The sequence below is a fragment of the Drosophila serrata genome, unplaced genomic scaffold (genome assembly GCF_035046125.1).
Source record: "Drosophila serrata isolate PLE 108 unplaced genomic scaffold, ASM3504612v1 contig_240, whole genome shotgun sequence".
In the NCBI taxonomy this organism is placed as follows: Eukaryota; Metazoa; Arthropoda; class Insecta; order Diptera; family Drosophilidae; genus Drosophila; species Drosophila serrata.
Genome location: NW_028257138.1, coordinates 8687248 through 8706711, shown reverse-complemented (window position 1 = coordinate 8706711; position 19464 = coordinate 8687248). Strand labels below are relative to the sequence as shown.

Below are 19464 nucleotides of genomic sequence, written 5' to 3'. Positions count from 1 at the left end.
TAATAGTTTATTTGTAACTTTTAAAGAACTTCATACTTCCCTATAATGAATAATAGTTAACTTAAAGGAATATAACTATTTTCTCGGTGTCTTTCATCGCTATCTCATCCCCCAAATTGCCAAAAAGGAGTCAACTATCCTTCCATCTGTGGGTGGATGTGTCTATATCTATATATATCCCGTCTCTCCATATACTATGTGCGACTCATAAAGCCGGGGCTAAATGATGCAAGCAAATGCCCCTTCGGTTGTTGCTGCTGCTGCTTTTGGCACACACATGACAGCCAGCCAAAAACCAATAAATGTTACCAAATTTATTGCTTTTCATTCAAAAATTACTTTTGTTTGTTTCGGTTTTTCACAATCAAATCACACACATAGAAATCCATCCCATCCTATATCTATCTAACCAGCCCGGCCATCCCCCGAGGTTATTTGCCGGACAGGACATCAGTTTTTATATCGCAAAATGTCAACAAGAGTGGCAGCAAAACAACAATCAACAAGGAAGAAATACTAAAATGAATACAAATAAAATTGCATGTGTCGTAATATCAATTTTTGAGATACAAAAATAGGGGACTGTTTTCCTGTTTTAAAGAGGAAGTAGCAGCAGTTGCAGCGAAGTTCTTTTAGGAAATATTAAAGGATATAGGTAAGGAGTTGTTTAATATTCAAATAAAGTGCTCTTGTAGATCAATTTAGATTAGATTTTCATTAAAGTAAAGCCGTAATCTCTCTATTAATATGCTAGGCCCACCCGTGTTACCTAAACATCTTTCTTGATATGCTCCCATCAATGACGATTTATTCCCGAGATCAAAAAGGCATTTCATATTTTAGCCAATTAGGAGAACGATCGCAACAAGAGATCCAAACAAGCATCACTAATTGGCAGACGTTTAACACTCCCCCACTATTTCCACTATCTCCGCCTCCAAAGTAGAGCCCATAAAACGATTTCCCAATGAGTATTGGAGGCACTCTGGCTGCCTGCCCAGAGAGGCAAGAGATGGAGATCATCATCATCATCATCATCATCATCATCATCTGCAGCATCAGCAGCATCTTGAGATGAGGAGGAGAACATAAAGGGGTAAGGAATATGTTGTAGGCTGCAGTTCCCCCACGCGCTAGTATGCCGATGATTAATTGCTGTGAAAATGTTTGTTTTCATAAACAATTTTTTTAATAGACCCTCGCATGTGTTTTGGCTGTCGACGTGGGTCGTGGTGATCTTGGATCTTGGATCTTGGGTGGGTGGGGTCAAAGAGTTAAATCGATCCGAATGTTGTCGCTGTCGGATCTTAATGCAGATGACTCCGATGACTCCATGGGAGCTATTTTCGTGTTCTCCTCTGATCGATGCACTCGTGTTGGGAATGTAAAAAGAGTTGATAAATCAAAATGCTCCAAGCTCTTTGTGTCAGACAAATGAGCTGGCAGGCCATTGGCTTATTGAAGGTGTTAATTGGTTCAGCAATTAGGTTGGACCTTAAGCGGTTGAAATTCATAATTCCCGGGGATCTTAAAATACATCTACAAGCACTCGAGACAAAAATAGATTCAGAAACAATAGAGCTGGAAAAACATTTTCCCCAAAGCAAGGGAAATTTATGAAATTCTTGTGTGTATTTCTGACCGCGATTTTGTACAATTAAAAATAAAAAATGTTTTCAACAGGTGACAAAACAATTTTACGACCCAAAAAAACCACACGAATGCCATAAAATAGGATTAGCCATCAGAGGGGAAGCTGATGATGATCAAAGGAGGAGGAATCGTCTCCTGATACCTTGTTTTGAGTTAGAGCAACCATCAAATATTTTATGCATTTTAAATTGCTGCTAAAAAATAAAGGCAGGCCTTCAGTTCCCTTCACTCCAGCCATAAATCTCTTTGATGCCTTTCTGAGCTGACAGGTAGGAAAGCAGACACTGGAGACACTAGTCCAAGGACCAAGGACATGGATCTCAAGTGCGTTATGAATATGAAGCAATAATATGTTTATGAACCTCATAACGATGCAATTTATGAGGTCATCTGGCATTGTTCGCCGCTCCTTTGTAGGTCAGCCTTTTGGCCTTTTGTTTTGCCGATCGACAAAAACACATAAATAATCCTCGGATCGATGGAGGAACTGGTTTTGCCAGGGGCCACAAAACAGGCACAGCTGTGTCATGCGGCATGCGGCGTCTACAGGTGGAAGTCGCTACAAAAGCAGGCAGAAACCCAAAGATCCAGTCAGCAAACTAACTGGAAATTAGACTTCAAGATTGTGGAAACTATATTCTGAAAAAATTAGTATTATATGACTTAAAGTGTTAATAAACTAAGAGAATCTGTTTTGATCTTTTAAGAAATGAAATTAAGCTTAATCAGTTTCTAAATTGATAAATACATATCGAAAACTATATATTCATATTCATATTCATATTCAAAACTATATTCATATATAGGTTATTTGGTTTCTATCTTTACTGTCATATAAATATTTAACAAAGTCCCTCCACAATATTGCTAAAACCTTCATTAAAATCATAGTTTTTAATCATATATTTTATCTCAACATTAAATCAATAATTAACATTTATTGTGCCATATTTATATAAACAATTTCCGCTTATCCCACCAGCATATTGATATTAGTTTCATAAATCAGCTGTCAAGACACCTAAATGACTAATTTAATCAATTTAAATATGTGTTTTTAAATGCCATTAATAAGTTAACGGTCTAATGGCCATAACTTGAACTGGTCATAAAAAATGCATATTATGACTTTGTGTTTGCTCACAATTTGAATATAATTATGACTGAGATTATGTGGGAAATAATATAGATAGAGATGGGAATCGGAATTCTCAGCATGAAGCCAAAGAGTGAAGCTCTTAGTTCAGACCTCAACTGGTTTTCGCTAAGTATATTCAAAATTGTGAATATCTATTAGAGGAATATACTAATCTTTTAGTTTGTTTTATAGATGTCTCGTAATATTTTTCTTTGAAAAGAAGAAATCATATATTCATAGAACAAAAAGTCAAGTCATACTGTCATAGTTTGTATGTGAAAAGCGAGATTTTTTAGTCATATTCCGGTATTCAGAGAGATAGCATTTGAGTAAAACAACCACCGGGCAACAAAATTTCACCAAAAACATTAGAAAATTTGTATAGTTTTCTTTATTTTTTTGGAAAGAAAAAATTTGTAAGCAAAATGTCAAACTGTCCGGAGTTTGGTTGGGAGTACAGTCATGGCCGAGGTCAGAGCAACAACTTCTCCCAGGTGAGTTTTTTACAGAGATACGTTGATAGAAGCATACCATTGAGGATATATATTTATGTTGTGCTAATGAACAAAATTTATAGATGGGAATGAATGGTTCGTCCCCTGGTGCTGGTCGCCAGTGGCTACATTCAAACCAAGCTTATACTGCGAATACTGGAAATACTGGCTCCATGCAAAATTCTGGACAGAACTCTTACGGCTCGCCTAGTGATCCTTTTGAATCATACAATCAAAGTATGATGAATCAATATGGAAAATACAATCCCTCCTACGGACATTCCCTAATGGGGTAAGCTCATATAAAGTATTATATTTCTGTGGCTTTAGTTTCATATAATTTCCTAGACCCGCTACGGTCAATGTCATGATGCAAGATTCGCCTCAAGGAATGGGCAATGGAATGGGTCATGGAATGGATGAATCTATGGGAATGGAGCAAAGCATGGGTCATTTCATGGGCCAGGGCATGGGTCAGGGTATGAGAAATGGCCATGGATCCATGGGTGCAAATCCGCGGTTATCTGGTGGCTTCACAAGAAGATCGAATGGTATGTAAAGTGCCTTTGCTCGGTCTTTAGTTGTCAATAATTTTGTATCTTTACAGGACTCCAATAAACCATCCGCAGGCCACAGAGGAAGCTATTTCTTATATCATCCTCTACTCCTGATCAAATTTCAGACCATTTTCACCGGAAAAGACATTCTGATCTATTACAAATCATAATTTTAAGTGTATTTCAACCAAGCCTTGAACATGCATATTTTAAATAAATCAAAATATTGTATATGGCTAAAAGGTGTTTCATTAATAATATATCTAATCATTCACTTAATTACAATCTATACTATTTCAATCTTGAAAGCTACCTATCTATTTCGCTATCCATCAATTAACTTGATGAAATATCTAAATATTGGGCATATATGTCAAGCTAATCTCACGTGTCCTTTGCTTATCCATGACCATTTAATTGTAATCGATATTCAAATATTTCCAAGGGTCAAAAGGATCCATTAACGACGGGTGACCTTCCGCCTTGCAGAGGCTCTGACCTCTGTCACCGGGGATCTTTGCATGGAAATCAGTGGAGGGAATATGCTAGAATGGGGTGGCTTGGGATGTCGCAAGGGCATAAATTACAAATGCAATGTATTTGTATGTATAAATTATGATGATACTATTAGTTAGCATGTCATTTGGCAGCGGGTCTATAAATTACGGACAGGCAACAACTGCGCCCTGTTCCGGCTGCATTCACGCTTTTGGACATCCGTTTTTTTCTTCGATTTTTGGGGAGTTTTTATTAATAAATTTCCATATACTTACGACTCCCAAAAAAGGGGCCCCACTTTCTTGGGAGACTCCTACCATTGGATCCACGCGCGTGTGTAATGATCTGTCGCCCTGGATCAGGGCACCGGATTAATGGTAAACCGAACACATTTTTCATCGAACATTCTGTTGCATTTTTCCTCGATTTTTGTGTGTTTTTTACGCGCGGAATTCTTTTCTTTTTTTCTAGAAAAACTATGTAATTTATTTGTGGGCAGCAGCAGTAGGCGGTGAGGGGGAAGTTCAGTAAACTATCTGGAATTGCTACGGTTATGAGACAGTTCGTCGTGCTCCAAAAACCCGGCGACAACAGTTCCGCTCTGCTGTCCGATATCCGATGGAAAACCTTTTGGCGGATACCCGGACGGAATGCCAGTCACGTCTTAGCCCAAGAATACAATAATCACTCCCTCTTTTCAGCCTTTTAATTCAGTTTATATACCCTTTCAAGGGTTTTATAATTGTAGTAAGAAGCTTGTTACACTGTGAAGGAATCATTTCCGACCCTATAAATCATATACATATCTTGATCAGAATTATTTGTTAACCTTTTGAAAAATATAATTGGACAACTTTCCGAAATAAAATAAATGAATTTTTGACTTAGTCATGATTTTCTTAACTTTGGTTTTAGGAACAAATTGTCATATAAAAATATATATTATTTACCAAAACGATCCTATAATTCAATTGCAAACTTCAAGGGTACATAAACTTCGGCTTTCTGCAGTTAGTTTCCAGTCTTTTTATGTTTTACTTTTCGTGTTAGATATGCATATGTAACATTAACTTAATCCGTGACGAAGGGGTCACAAATAAATTAAAACAATTGAAATATACATTAACATTTCTCGACCCAAGTGAGGTCTTTACACCTCTTTTACAGCTGTGATCAGAGGGAATCATTGGTATGAAAAGCATTTTGGACTTGTAAGGAGTTAATACAAGATTGGGGAGTTTTTATTATTAGTTTTATTTATTATTTACTGAGAGTATCTTGAGTTATTTATACGCTATTATATTAAACAAAACAATTATAATGGTAAAAGTTCAAAATAAAATATAATATATAGTTTTCACATCTTATTTGTATCATACTTCTTCAGCAACATGAATTCATAGCTTAATCATAAAGAATTTTTAATTGTTTACAAAAAGATATAGAGGACTTAGAGGAACTAGTTTTAGTAAAACAAATTATATTATAGGGTACTGAGTACTGTCCCTTCCACATCGAGTAGTTTGAAATAGTATCTTGGTGTTATTTTAATTTTATTCCTATTATTTCTTTTGTTTTTTCCCTCTCCATGGCCATGTCTTGGTTGTTTTTTGTTTTTCGTTTCGAATTTGTTTTCTATGCACTTATTTAATTGTGTTTTTTATATTTATTATGTGCTTTTCTCAAGTCGCCTTTTAATGTGCGCCACATTTACGTAAAAATGTGTTTTTAATTTATTTTCTAGACCGCTTTTGTCGCTTTATCGAGCTCATCGGGTTCAGGTTTAATTTCAGTTGATTCGTATTCGGACTCTGGTTTTTTTCTTTTTTTGGTTTTTGGGTCTAGGTTTAGGTCCACGGGAAAAGGCAAGGCGATAAGCACGCACCATTTTGGTGGTTTTTTGAATTCAAATTGAGTTTTTATTTTCGGGTTTTAGTTGATGTAGTTGCTTTTATTGCCGCGGCTTTAGTGCCGTGTAATGAAGGGTTTATGGGGCACTACGCGAAGTTATATTAAGTACCAGGCCCAGTTTCAGGAGAGTATTGTCTTCTTACTTGGCTTTTATGGAGCCCTGTGTTGAGGCGATAGTTTCTGTTAGATGACTTTTCCAAGCTATCAATCTGCGTCACACGATTTTATAGATATCACAATGGATAAGGCTCTGTTTAGAAATTAGAAAATGGTAGAAAATAAAGGAAGGGGCTTAAGACAAAGAAAGTACACCATACTCTTACCAGTCCCCTTGAAAAAGATTATTATTCTGTTATATAAATGCTAATATTGACGTTTGAAACAACTTCAATTTAATTACCGTGATTTCAAAGAAATAACTACTTAATGCAGACACTCCCACACATATTTTAAAACCAAGTGTATAAATTTTAAACCGACTATTTGCAAAACAATGGCATTTTGCTAAGATTGAAATGATATATATATATCTGTTAGAAGCTAACTGGCCCCTGATTCAGGGGTTTCAGATTTCACGTTGTTTGAGCAGGGGAAGTTGGCAAAAAACAGCCATAAAATCAACACTTTGGTTAGCAAAACAAACCGTTTAATGCAAAAACAAATAGGAGGCGACAGCAACTAGCCACACCTGGTCTTTTTTTTCTTTTAGTGAATAAAAAACGTGATGTGCGAATGCCGTGTATTGATAAGGGCGTGTCCCCCTGGGTGCAATGCAAAATACATAAAAAAAAAACAATTTGCAGCAATTTGTTCAACATTTTTGTTGAAAAACCGCAGATATCAATTGTCGGTTCAAGTGTCCCGGGGCAGTGGTTCCTTTGCTGTTCCAAATCAATTAATATGCTCCACTTTTTAGTGACATTTCTATTGGAGCGTAATTGAATCATAGGTGACACTGCCCGCTCCTCCCAAATTTCTCCCCTCGGGTCCCATTTTTCATGTTTCGTGTTTTGTGTAATTCCAGCTGCCATCGAAACTGTGATGGCCAACCCTGTGTTAGGGCCAGTTGACAACTCTATTTGGTGTCCACCCGCTGGGTGACCCGATGCATTTATCACCCCGAATCCGAATCCGAGTAATAGTCCGCGTCCGAGTCCCGAATTTTAGCCCAGATACCAGCGGGTGGTGTCCTGGCCAGTGTCCGGCCGGGAAGCGATTAACCTTCGCGTGGAGTGGTGTCAGTTTAAAGTTGCCATTAACACGCCATTGTTCTCGGCCTTCATGGTCACTTTTCACCCCCATCTTTTGCGTCTTTTCAAGCTATATTAAATATATTTTTGGGTATTCCCAAAAAGAAGTCCAGGGCGGATCCGCGATCTAATTTCTTAATAGTTGATTGATATGTCCAGCAGGAATGGGGTGGAGGAGAAATTAGATATATCATTCGAAACCCAGTAAATCGTTGATAAATCCCATGCCTTATGATCAGAAAGTATCTATGACAAGTAAGTATCTATGATCAGTAATTAACTTTGAACACTAATAAACAATGACTTGCAACTTTTGTAACACAACACATACCTTAGACTTGGCCGGCAGCAGTCACTTCGTTCCGGGGATGTTAGAACCAGTTGGGAATCATATGTACAGATGTGCGAGATTTGTTTTGGAACAAATTTAAGTTATTTGACTGAAACTACTGAGTTATTTTCCTACATAATTTTACTAATACATAAATCAGAGCATGACGAATCGGTGGACTATATATGTACATATATATATATAGCTGACATAGGAACAATCGGACGATGTATAGAACTATGATCAGAAAGTAACTAGGACCAATTATTAACTATCATCAGTAAGTCCCTATGAACTTTTAATCACTCTGAACAGTAAGTATCTATGAGCAGTAAGTAACTATGAGCAGTGAGTATCTATGAACAGTGAGTAACTATGATCAGTAAGTATCTATGACAAGTAAGTATCTATGATCAGTAATTAACTTTGGAGACTAATAAACAATGACTTGCAACTTTTGTAACACAACACATACCTGAGACTTGGCCGGCAGCAGTCACTTCGTTCCGGGGATGTTAGAACCACTTGGGAATCATATGTACAGATGTGCGAGATTTGTTTTGAAACAAATTTAAGCTAATTTCCCGAAACTATTGAGTTATTATTCTAAATAAATTTACTATTTTATAATTCGGAGCATGACGAATCGGTGGACTATATACATATATATATATATATAGCTGACATAGGAACATTCGGACGATGTATAGAACTATGATCAGAAATTAACTAGGACCAATAATTAACTATGATCAGTAAGTCCCTATGAACTTTTAATTACTCTGAACAGTAAGTATCTATGAGCCGTAAGTAACTATGAGCAGTGAGTATCTATGAACAGTGAGTAACTATGATCATTAAGTATATATGACAAGGAAGTAAATATGACCAGTAATTAACTTTGGAGACTAATAAACAATGACTTGCAACTTTTGTAACACAACACATACCTTAGACTTGGCCAACAGCAGTCACTTCGTTCCGGGGATGTTAGAACCACTTGGGAATCATATGTACAGATGTGCGAGATTTGTTTTGGAACAAATTTAAGCTATTTGACTGAAACTATTGAGTTATTTTTCTAAATAAATTTACTAATATATATATAATTCGGAGCATGACGAATCGGTGGACTATATACATATATATATATATAGCTGACATAGGAACAATCGGACGATGTATAGAACTATGATAAGAAAGTAACTAGGACCAATAATTAACTATGATCAGTAAGTCCCTATGAACTTTTAATTACTCTGAACAGTAAGTATCTATGAGCCGTAAGTAACTATGAGCAGTGAGTATCTATGAACAGTGAGTAACTATGATCATTAAGTATATATGACAAGGAAGTAAATATGACCAGTAATTAACTTTGGAGACTAATAAACAATGACTTGCAACTTTTGTAACACAACACATACCTGAGACTTGGCCGGCAGCAGTCACTTCGTTCCGGGGATGTTAGAACCACTTGGGAATCATATGTACAGATGTGCGAGATTTGTTTTGAAACAAATTTAAGCTAATTTCCCGAAACTATTGAGTTATTATTCTAAATAAATTTACTATTTTATAATTCGGAGCATGACGAATCGGTGGACTATATACATATATATATATATATAGCTGACATAGGAACATTCGGACGATGTATAGAACTATGATCAGAAATTAACTAGGACCAATAATTAACTATGATCAGTAAGTCCCTATGAACTTTTAATTACTCTGAACAGTAAGTATCTATGAGCCGTAAGTAACTATGAGCAGTGAGTATCTATGAACAGTGAGTAACTATGATCATTAAGTATATATGACAAGGAAGTAAATATGACCAGTAATTAACTTTGGAGACTAATAAACAATGACTTGCAACTTTTGTAACACAACACATACCTGAGACTTGGCCGGCAGCAGTCACTTCGTTCCGGGGATGTTAGAACCACTTGGGAATCATATGTACAGATGTGCGAGATTTGTTTTGAAACAAATTTAAGCTAATTTCCCGAAACTATTGAGTTATTATTCTAAATAAATTTACTATTTTATAATTCGGAGCATGACGAATCGGTGGACTATATACATATATATATATATATAGCTGACATAGGAACATTCGGACGATGTATAGAACTATGATCAGAAATTAACTAGGACCAATTATTAACTATCATCAGTAAGTCCCTATGAACTTTTAATTACTCTGAACAGTAAGTATCTATGAGCAGTAAGTAACTATGAGCAGTGAGTATCTATGAACAGTGAGTAACTATGATCAGAAAGTATCTATGACAAGTAAGTATCTATGATCAGTAATTAACTTTGAACACTAATAAACAATGACTTGCAACTTTTGTAACACAACACATACCTTAGACTTGGCCGGCAGCAGTCACTTCGTTCCGGGGATGTTAGAACCACTTGGGAATCATAAGTACAGATGTGCGAGATTTGTTTTGGAACAAATTTAAGTTATTTGACTGAAACTACTGATTTATTTTCCTACATAATTTTACTAATACATAAATCAAAGCATGGCGAATCGGTGGACTATATATTTACATATATATAGCTGCCATAGGGGCGATCGGAAAATTACAAAAATATATATTATAAGTTTTCCAGTTTTTAACAGATTCTTATTAAATTTTATGTAAAGCCATTATATTATTTTTGTGTAAAATTTCCTCTCTCATTTCTTATTCGATTTACCTTGTTTTTACTAATGCTTAAACCAAGCTACAATTCCAAATACTAAACTCCCCTTATTTTATTTTAGACTAAAACCCCTTACTTCAATTCTAACCAAATCAAATCGCTGAAGAGGGAAAACCAACATTTCTTAATAACCATAAAAACCCATTCGATGGCTCAGAAAGTAATCAGGAAATTGTTACCATCATTTCAAAGCGGGTAAGCGACAGCTGCCACCAGATGAATGACCATCGATTTTATTTTATTTGTCTTTCCACTCGAATCGATCGATAGAAAAAAAGGGAGCAATGCCAACAATTGCGCTAATTTCGAATTAAATTTTTAATCTCCAGCCGATGAGCAGTGTGTTGGGCCCATTATCCATTATCCACCCACATGTGTGGCTCCTTCCGGTCATTCCATTCACCCTTAGTACGGGTCATCTATTCCACTGACCGACGGTCATCCTCGCCTCTCCTTTCCCTGAACAAAAAGACAAATGTCAAAATTAACGAAGGATTTGGCGATTTAACGCTCAAAAACCAAACACAAGATGAAATGCGACTCGCTTCCGAACAGAAACAAACGAAATCAAAACTCACACAAAATTAAATTCCAAGTGAAGGGATGAGACCTAAGCGGATTTGGAACGCCCACAACAATTTGTAACGGCCATCGGACAATGGCCATGGCACGGGACCAGAGGAGTGCGTGTGCCCAGCTCGAGGACCATGGGTTTTTCCAATAACTCGACCTGAACCTAGCTCCGGGAATCCTTTGGCACCTCCATGCCAAGGGATCCGACTGAAAAGGTGCACTGAACGAATTGATTTTGTAGTAACAACATTCTAACTTATAGATACATTGTTAGAGGCTAGACAATAATAAAAATATAAAGTTAATTTGGCAAACAGTTTGCTGAAAAAAAGTATAATTAGGTGACGATAAAATATCAATATAGTATATTTTGTTATAAAATGGTAAATGTTAAATCTATCCATACATACATACATTTTCAATCTTTAATGTATCTTTTATCTTAACAAATACCCAACTCTAATTAAGACTCTTTCATGAATAATTTTAAAAACATAATTTGCAGAGTTTGAATGATTTTAAATTCTCATTTTTCCTTTACTTTTATTCTAAAAACTAATATTATTTTCTAATACCATTTCCCTCAGTGCCAACACGCGCCACTTTCAAATCTGTTTCGGGGACTTTTCGCTTTGTTTTCCACTTTTATTGGTGGCGGCTTTGACGCCCAGATAAATCCCGACTCAGACGCCGGCCAGTCAGCCAGCCAGGTGTTCCCTGACCCCGGCACCTACGCCCCTGTGTGTGGAAGGGGGTCAGCCGAAAAGGTGCACCCTGACCTTAGCTGGACAACGCCCTTGATCGTGTCTAGTTGGGTGCACAATCCCCCATTGTTTCGCCTCTCTAGGGTCCCATCCATTGTGAGTTCCTTTAATTGCTCTTGATTGAGTTTTATTTTGGATGCATCGATTTTTCATTGCCAGCAGTAACTGCAACTGAATGGGAAACAATCGAGGACAATGGCCAGCTCTACTGGCGTTGACGTGGCGATGACTCTGTCGAATCTTTGGTTCATTCACATATCCGAAGCAGAGATTATGGGGGAGATGAGAAACTAAACTTACTTGAAACTAAATGAATAACGTAATGTACCTTAAACTAAATTCAATTTAACTACCAATACCTGCTTTTTCGTATTTCCCTTTTTCCAATCATCTCTTATCTTTCTTATATTAAAATTTCATCTTTGAAATTGATTCCTTTAGCATATTGAATATCCCATTCCATGATCCCCATTATGTTAAATCCACCTCATATTGAACCATCTATTCGCCGAAATCCAATCCTGACAATAACTCATTCGATTTGACTGGCAAACTGATCCCGTTTTCTGGGGGCCAATCCTTTGCCGTTAAACAGACGAAAGCATAAAAGTGTCAGGCAATCTCATAAACAGCACATCAAATCGAGATAGGAAGATACTCTCCTACCTATGGCTATGCATAAATCGCGTGGCCGCATTTGGGATTGGGTTGTGGCAGTCGGAATATCTTATTTCATAAGCAAATAAGATATAAAGTAAACTGCGAAACGAAACCCCCTTTTTGCAGAGGACCAAGTTTACGCAGATTTTGCCGCAGGAAAAGCGCCCTCGAACCCCATCAAAAATTCTGGCCACACCGCTCACGTATCCGCCAGATACTCGTACCCCTGGGGAATCCTTCAGATCCTGCGAAAGGGTTGCGACCGCACCTTCTTTTTGGGGGGGTTTGTTGACAAAAGCTTTTGACTTTCGGCTGCGGCGAAAATCGCGCCGAAACTTTGACCAGAAATATTCAGCCAGACAGACTGGCAATACGCCCCCAAGGAGCAGTCGGCGGTTTTCCACGGCATTCATAAATTCCCGGGGTTGGTAATTGCGAAGGAGTATGGGCCTTGGCTTTGGGGGGTTTTTCTGGCTTAAAGCCACTGGTGCGTGCCACAAACAAGTTAATAAACTTGTCAAAAATCCACGAACAGGCCCTGAGGCAATGCGTTCAACTTGAACACGACGTGGCTATATATAAATCTACACCTAACCATGAAGTGTTGTTGAAAAAGTACGAGTTTAGACTAATAATAAATGAGAGATGTCAATAAGTTAACAGAGAATAATTTGTTCGTTTTAATACAAAGATTTCTTTACTTTAATCGGGAAAATTAGGAAGCAAACCCATCTATTTTTGCTAATAAAATATCTTTGAAAATACCTCGACCCTTCACAATTCTTAATTTTAACCACAGGTGCATCTCACTTCAGATTAAATGTTCATATTTACACACAACAGACATATCTTTAAGTATCGAAGTTATGAGGGTGTTCAAGCTTGCAGGTTGTGCCACAAAATACTAATCGATTTGCCCCCGTCTTGGTAGCCTGCCAACACCTGCTCGCAGGACAAAAGGATTACACCGGCGATCCTGGCTGGGCATCTGCCTTACAGAGCTGTGAATAGGGGATCCCGCAGAGGAAGGGGTAGGCCTCGGGCTTAGGACGCCTGCGCGGAGTCGCATAAAATTCAAATAAATTTCCAACTCGTTCGTTGGCACTGTGCGAGTTCCATTTTTCATGATCAATGGGGTTGAGCGAGCATTAAAATTAACATTAACTGAAACTCTTTACCTTTCCCATTCACGTTCAGTTGGCGTAGCTTCCTCTTCCTCATCCTCATAGCCCTTGGGTCCCCAGCACCTCCTCTACAGGCCATCCACTAACCCCTTTGCCCAGACCAGTTCAGTGAGCGGCAATTCACAATTTTATTTTCATTTTATTACACGAAACAAAGACAAATTACATAAAATATGTTTGCCAGTGTCTGTTGCACATGCACTGGGGAAAATTTCAGTGCCAAAGAATATGTATTAAGTAAAGATATATTTATCCTTCTCACATACCAAACTGAGTTCATTTCCTATATCCTTTTTGAATAACTATCTTAGATTTCTTTAGCTTGAAATCACATTTAAAATACTATATATTACCTGCATTTTTTTGCTCTGCACCTATGTATCTCTAGGCACATCTGTGCGAGTGCTAGTATCTTGTGGATACGACGGCCCACACCTTGCGGCTGCGTTTTTTATGTAAATTGCGCCGCCGGCTGAGACAGCCGAATGCCCATTAACCCAAGACAGAGACGGCCTGAGAGGCTGAGATAGAGACAGGGATAGTGACAGCGAGTTCATCGCGCCTGAAATTGCTAAAGGAAGTTGTTACTTTGTAATTAAAATTTGAGATTGATTAACTTATTGTTCGTGTGAGTTTTACAACCCGAAACTATTACCGGCACTTTGATGGTTTGATTTTGGCTTTTACCTTGGGCTCAGGTCTAAGCCATGGCACCTCTCCTTGCCATCGTCCTCAACCTTCTCCTTTTGTGTATTAGGTTTTTGGCTTTTTATGGTTGCCTCACTCACTCGGCTAAAAAGTTGTTGAACTTCGTTTAATGAGCACCAGAATCCCACTAAGGCGTTGCTTTTAATTGTGTACAATTAAGCGCTCGACGTTTTAATTTGAATTTAGAATTTGATTGGCTTTCCACAGTCTACAAAACCTACTTTGACACAGCCAAAAAGTCTTGAGATTAGAGTCAAGTTTCAGCCTTTTTTTTGGGACTGCATTTTAAGGATGTTCTCTAGACTCCTGAAGTTTTAGTCACAACTTCTTAAAAAGAGGTTCAAATTCATTAATACTTATATTAAATATTTTATATTAAATATATATATTAAATATTTTTTAAATGCTAAAAAATCCTTTAATTTTCAAAGACACTTGAACCCATGAGCAATAAATTTTGGTAAAAAGTTACTTTGGCTTAAAGACCTTTAGTGAATTTTTATTTCCGTTCAACATTTTGCCAATGGCGATGCCATCGCTTGTGCTCCTTCATTCATGGGGGGCCGCAAATTGAGCAGAACTCTTCAGTTTGAAACCTTAAGCCATAAATAACAAATTTTTATCTGAAACATTCGCCAAAGTTTCGGACGTCTGCTCGACCGAGCGTGGAGCGAAAATAAAAATACGAAAATGCGAAAATTCGAGTAAAAATGATGGAAATAAAATACGAAAAGTACGAGAGTATCGCCCGGAATCTATGCGCCGGGGCAGGAAACTTTTCAGTCACGACTCGGGCTCATGTCCTTGTTTGTATTAGACGGACGTGTGCCAATGAGGACTTGGTCCTGGTCCTGGCTACAGCCACTGGCCACTGGCAACTGGCAACTGGCTCTTGGCTCTCTCAAAAAGTTGGGCTGTCCGTCAACTCGAGGCTTATTGCTTGCTTATCCTGGTCCCCGGTCCTGGACTTATGAAATACTTACTAACGGCTTTATTTGACCAGCTCGCCACCGGACTGCTGATGAGCTGGAGGACACCTCCTTGGAGCGAGAGGAAAAATATTTACCCAGCCGGGGATTCACAGAGCGGTCTCGCAGGGTGGAAGTTCATATTTTATTTATGTTTACATATCGAAGAAATCAATTCCGATATGAGGAAAAATCCTTTTATGCTGCGGCATTTGGCCGGATGAAAATCAATTTTTAAATTTTTCGCAATAATCCCCCCCCCCCCTCAGTCCGAACGGTATCCTTGGGCACATTTATTTGCCATAATACGGGATGTACGTGATTCCAGGGTGTAGCAACCCATTTTGGCATCGAATTGCAATCGAATTCTGGCCAGTCCGTGTGTGTGGTTGAAGTTTGAAAATAAAAATGATTCCATATGAATTATAAATTGTGCGATTTATGCACATTTCCCAGAGTTTTGTGAGGCTTTTAGGTTAAGTGGTTTTATGGCCTTGAATCGGAAAGCAAATCTTTAGGTCAAAAGTGGCTGAAAAGATTTTATATTTTGGTAAATGAATTAAATGAGAGATATCTTTGGGTTATTTCCCTGGAGAGTAGTATATTCATTTTTTAAGAGCCTTTTAAGGTTATGGTGTTGCAAGGAAAACAATAAGTAGTTTAAGTTAATAATTTTAGAAGTTTTAAGTCGTATTTTTTTAAGCTTTTCTTTGGAGTATAAATATTACATTTGGGGCATGCCTGAAGACTTTATTATTAAAATTTTATTACGCTTTTATTTAAAGTATACTTGAACTGTTTCCTGGAATATATTTATTACATTTATTTTACTCTAGCATGTTCTTCCTTAAATAAAGTATTTTATTTATTGGTATTTCTTATTCCAATTCATTTGATTACCAACCTCATCATTGTTGCCGATATGCATTGGGAGGAGGGAATTGGGCGGCAGTATGTAATGCTCGAAACCGACTATAAAATGCTTTCTTATAATTGGTTTTCGATTGCACACTTGCACTATTGAAAAATGCTTCAGCTCTTTTTCAAGTTTTATTATAATTGAAATTCCCGAGCGGCGATTAATGCCAACGAAAATAATTCAAATAAATTAAAATGCAATTAAATAAATCGAACGATTTTCGCCGCGATTCATTTCAATACGATTCGATTCGATTCGAGTCGAGTTGAGGCGAGTCGCGCCCATTCCCAATTGGATCGAATGAAATTGTTGCAAAAAGAGCAAAAAAATTGTAGACGCGCAATATTTTTTATGTGCTGATTAAAAAACATTCCTTGGATATTGGCCAAAATATGCAGCGACGGTTCCGAGGCATTTCATTTGCATTTGCATTTACGTTGCATCTCTTTTTGCCGCGCTGCCTTTTTGCATTTTGCTGTTTTTCATTTTGTATCTCTGCATCATGCATCTGTATATGTATCTGTATCTGAATCTGTAAATGTATCTGCGGCGGCATCATCGATTCGGATTGATGGGCCGCCGCTCGACAGTTGTTCTTGTTTCAATTCGTTTTGTTTTTGGCATTTCGCCTTTATTTTTAATTGTAATGACAGCTCATTGGTTTCTTTGAACACTGAAAGAGAAAGAGATGGGGCAGGGCTGGGGAAATGGGAGGGAAAGCGTTCGGCTGATGCGGCAATTAAGAGATAAAAATATAATTATTGCAATTGCACCAAAGCAGCGGCGGTACTCTGCCCGTCCGTCAGCAGCTCAGAATCAGAATCCAATCGCAGCAATTTCGACTTTGTCTCCGATTCAGATACATTTTCCGACCGCGGCTGTCTTTCTGCAATTTCCCAACGATTAAACAGGCAAATTTCTGGCGGCATTAATCTCTTTAAGGCGATGTTTCAAAGAACATTTTTTGTGAGATCTATTTTTAAAAAAGATTCTTGTCTTCGGAATATAGAACTTAGTCTGAGAAGAGATCTTGCTACTTGTTATCAATAGAAACTTAACAAACATTACTGTTTTATGTACTTAATCTTTTAGAAAATATTTTTTATGGGTATATTACAAGTATTAATTGGTATAATAAAATTTGAATACTGTGTTCATATCTATCCTTACCATTAAAAAATGTAATGACTTACTTTTAATGGGTATTACTTACCTCGACTCTACTTAACTCATCTTATTTGTTATTTATTTATTTTTAGCTTTGCTCATCCTGTTCACTTAAATGCCAAACTACAATTATACAATTATTTCGATCAGTTTATTCTTCTTTTTTTTATTGTCTAGTGATTGGATTTCTTTAATTTGTGTCTAGTTCTGTCTTTTCGTTTGCCTTCAAGTTGTCAATGTGCGGTAAATATCTTTATACCAATTTGTGTTGTGAACCTATTTATTTAATGCGATATAAAATTAAACCTTGTTAAATGTTGAATTCGGTTGACATTCTGATTGGCATTATGCTAAACAATTTTAGTTATTTCGGGAAGGTTCTTATTTACAGGGACAGTATCCGATTCATTTAGTTGGTCTTCTTTTTATACCATTGAAGGGTAAACGGATTTTTTAATCCGTTTTGTATAATAATATAAACTTTTACAAAGCTTCTTTTCGAAAGCCTTTTGACCTTACACCTCTTAAATTAAATGACAAAAACAAAGTTTGTTTGTTTTACTATTCATTATGTTTTATGATTCTCACATGACTTTTTCCTACACGAAACTGCGGGAAATTAGCATAAGGCTGTTTGGGGAAGGAATTCGTGGATGTGCGTGAGTGTTTGGAAAGGCATTTATTTAGCTTTACAAAGTCGGAGTCGGACTAAGTTGCGACGTGTCTGCCGCTGTTACATATGTATATATTTTAATTCGGTTTCTTTATTTCATTTTAGTTGGCAATAATCAGCGGTGCCGCGTTGTGCATAATAATTACTTCAGCCAGCAGTATATAGTTGTAGTAATGGTACCGCACACACCACCACCCGTCCTTCTGGTACACCACCCGCCATAATTCTAATGTCGACCCAGACATGCCGCAGTCACACGTTCAAATTACCCCAATTTCGTGCGGGCAGTTGAAGCAAATATGTAAAAAAGTGTTCATAAATGAAATGTGAGGGACAGAGTCATCGACGGGGGTATGCAGTGAGAGAAAAGTAGTTGGAATAACATGAGTTGGGGGTAAATAAATTAATTTGGTTGAAATTCTAATTAGATTTACTCTTAAAATATATTTCCAGATTGTATAGAGCATTTATGTAAGCCTTTTTGAGTGAATCTATATAGCAAAGAACCTTAACTTCAACTATTCTTTTAAACCTTTAAACATTTAAATAATGTATATAAATACTAATTTTTTAAAGTGCATTTGGATTACTTTGGCTCTGGGAATGGGTAAGTGAATGGAAACGGTGTCTTGTGGAGTTTTTATATATATTTTTTACCCACTAACTGGGCCGATTAGCTACCCGAATTCGCGCACACGTCCCGACCATAAAAAGGCGTCTTTCGATCGCTCTCTAATCTGCCATCAAAATTTTGACGAAAATTGAATTAATCGCCGACCACTGGCCCATATCTTGGCCAAAATATCGTGTGAAAATGTCGACCATTATTAAAACGCCATGCAATTAGCTCGAAGGTAAGTTCAAGTTAAGCTTGCACAGCGTCAAAGATTCCCACAGATCCCACTCTTTGACTTTGACTTTCTTTTGTGAAACTGAAACTGAAAACAAAATTACAAATTACAAATCCGGGCCATGTGCAATTTCCGCTCTGGAAAGATCCGTTCAGCAGCGATTCGCAATGGAACATAAAGGTGCAAGACACTGATGCATATAAATCATTGTGCAGGGAACATAAAACCAAAGCCTGGCTTAATATGGGGCGAAGGTTGAAGACTTCTGCGGTGTCTGCAGGGATGGAGAAATAATATCCTAAGAAATACTATCTTAAAATCCTGAAATTTACAATAAATATAAGTATTAAAGATACCTAGAAAGCCTTAGTTAGGAGTTAGTTAGACTCACTCTCAAACTATGTGCCTTTAAAGATTCTTAGAATTCTAAAGATACAACTA

General features: G+C 37.3%; 1 protein-coding gene and 1 long non-coding RNA gene across 3 annotated transcripts; both read left to right on the top strand.

The window, feature by feature from the left end:
• The first annotated feature begins 3042 nt into the window (after nt 1–3042).
• LOC110180478 (uncharacterized) lies at nt 3043–4084 on the top strand. The gene is made up of 4 exons (XM_020948161.2): nt 3043–3285; nt 3369–3577; nt 3634–3836; nt 3893–4084. Exons 1-4 carry the CDS (start codon nt 3217–3219, stop codon nt 3901–3903), a joined length of 492 nt encoding a protein of 163 aa, XP_020803820.2. The 5' UTR covers nt 3043–3216; the 3' UTR covers nt 3904–4084.
• Nucleotides 4085–17677: 13593 nt separating this feature from the next.
• Nucleotides 17678–18933, top strand: LOC147644036 (uncharacterized). 2 transcript variants are annotated; one of them, XR_015271329.1, is made up of 2 exons: nt 17678–17742; nt 18278–18933. It is a non-coding gene; the product is annotated as an uncharacterized LOC147644036 (long non-coding RNA). The 2 variants fall into 2 exon arrangements; XR_015271330.1 differs by lacking the exon at nt 17678–17742 and adding an exon at nt 18027–18158.
• The last annotated feature ends 531 nt before the right edge of the window (nt 18934–19464 follow it).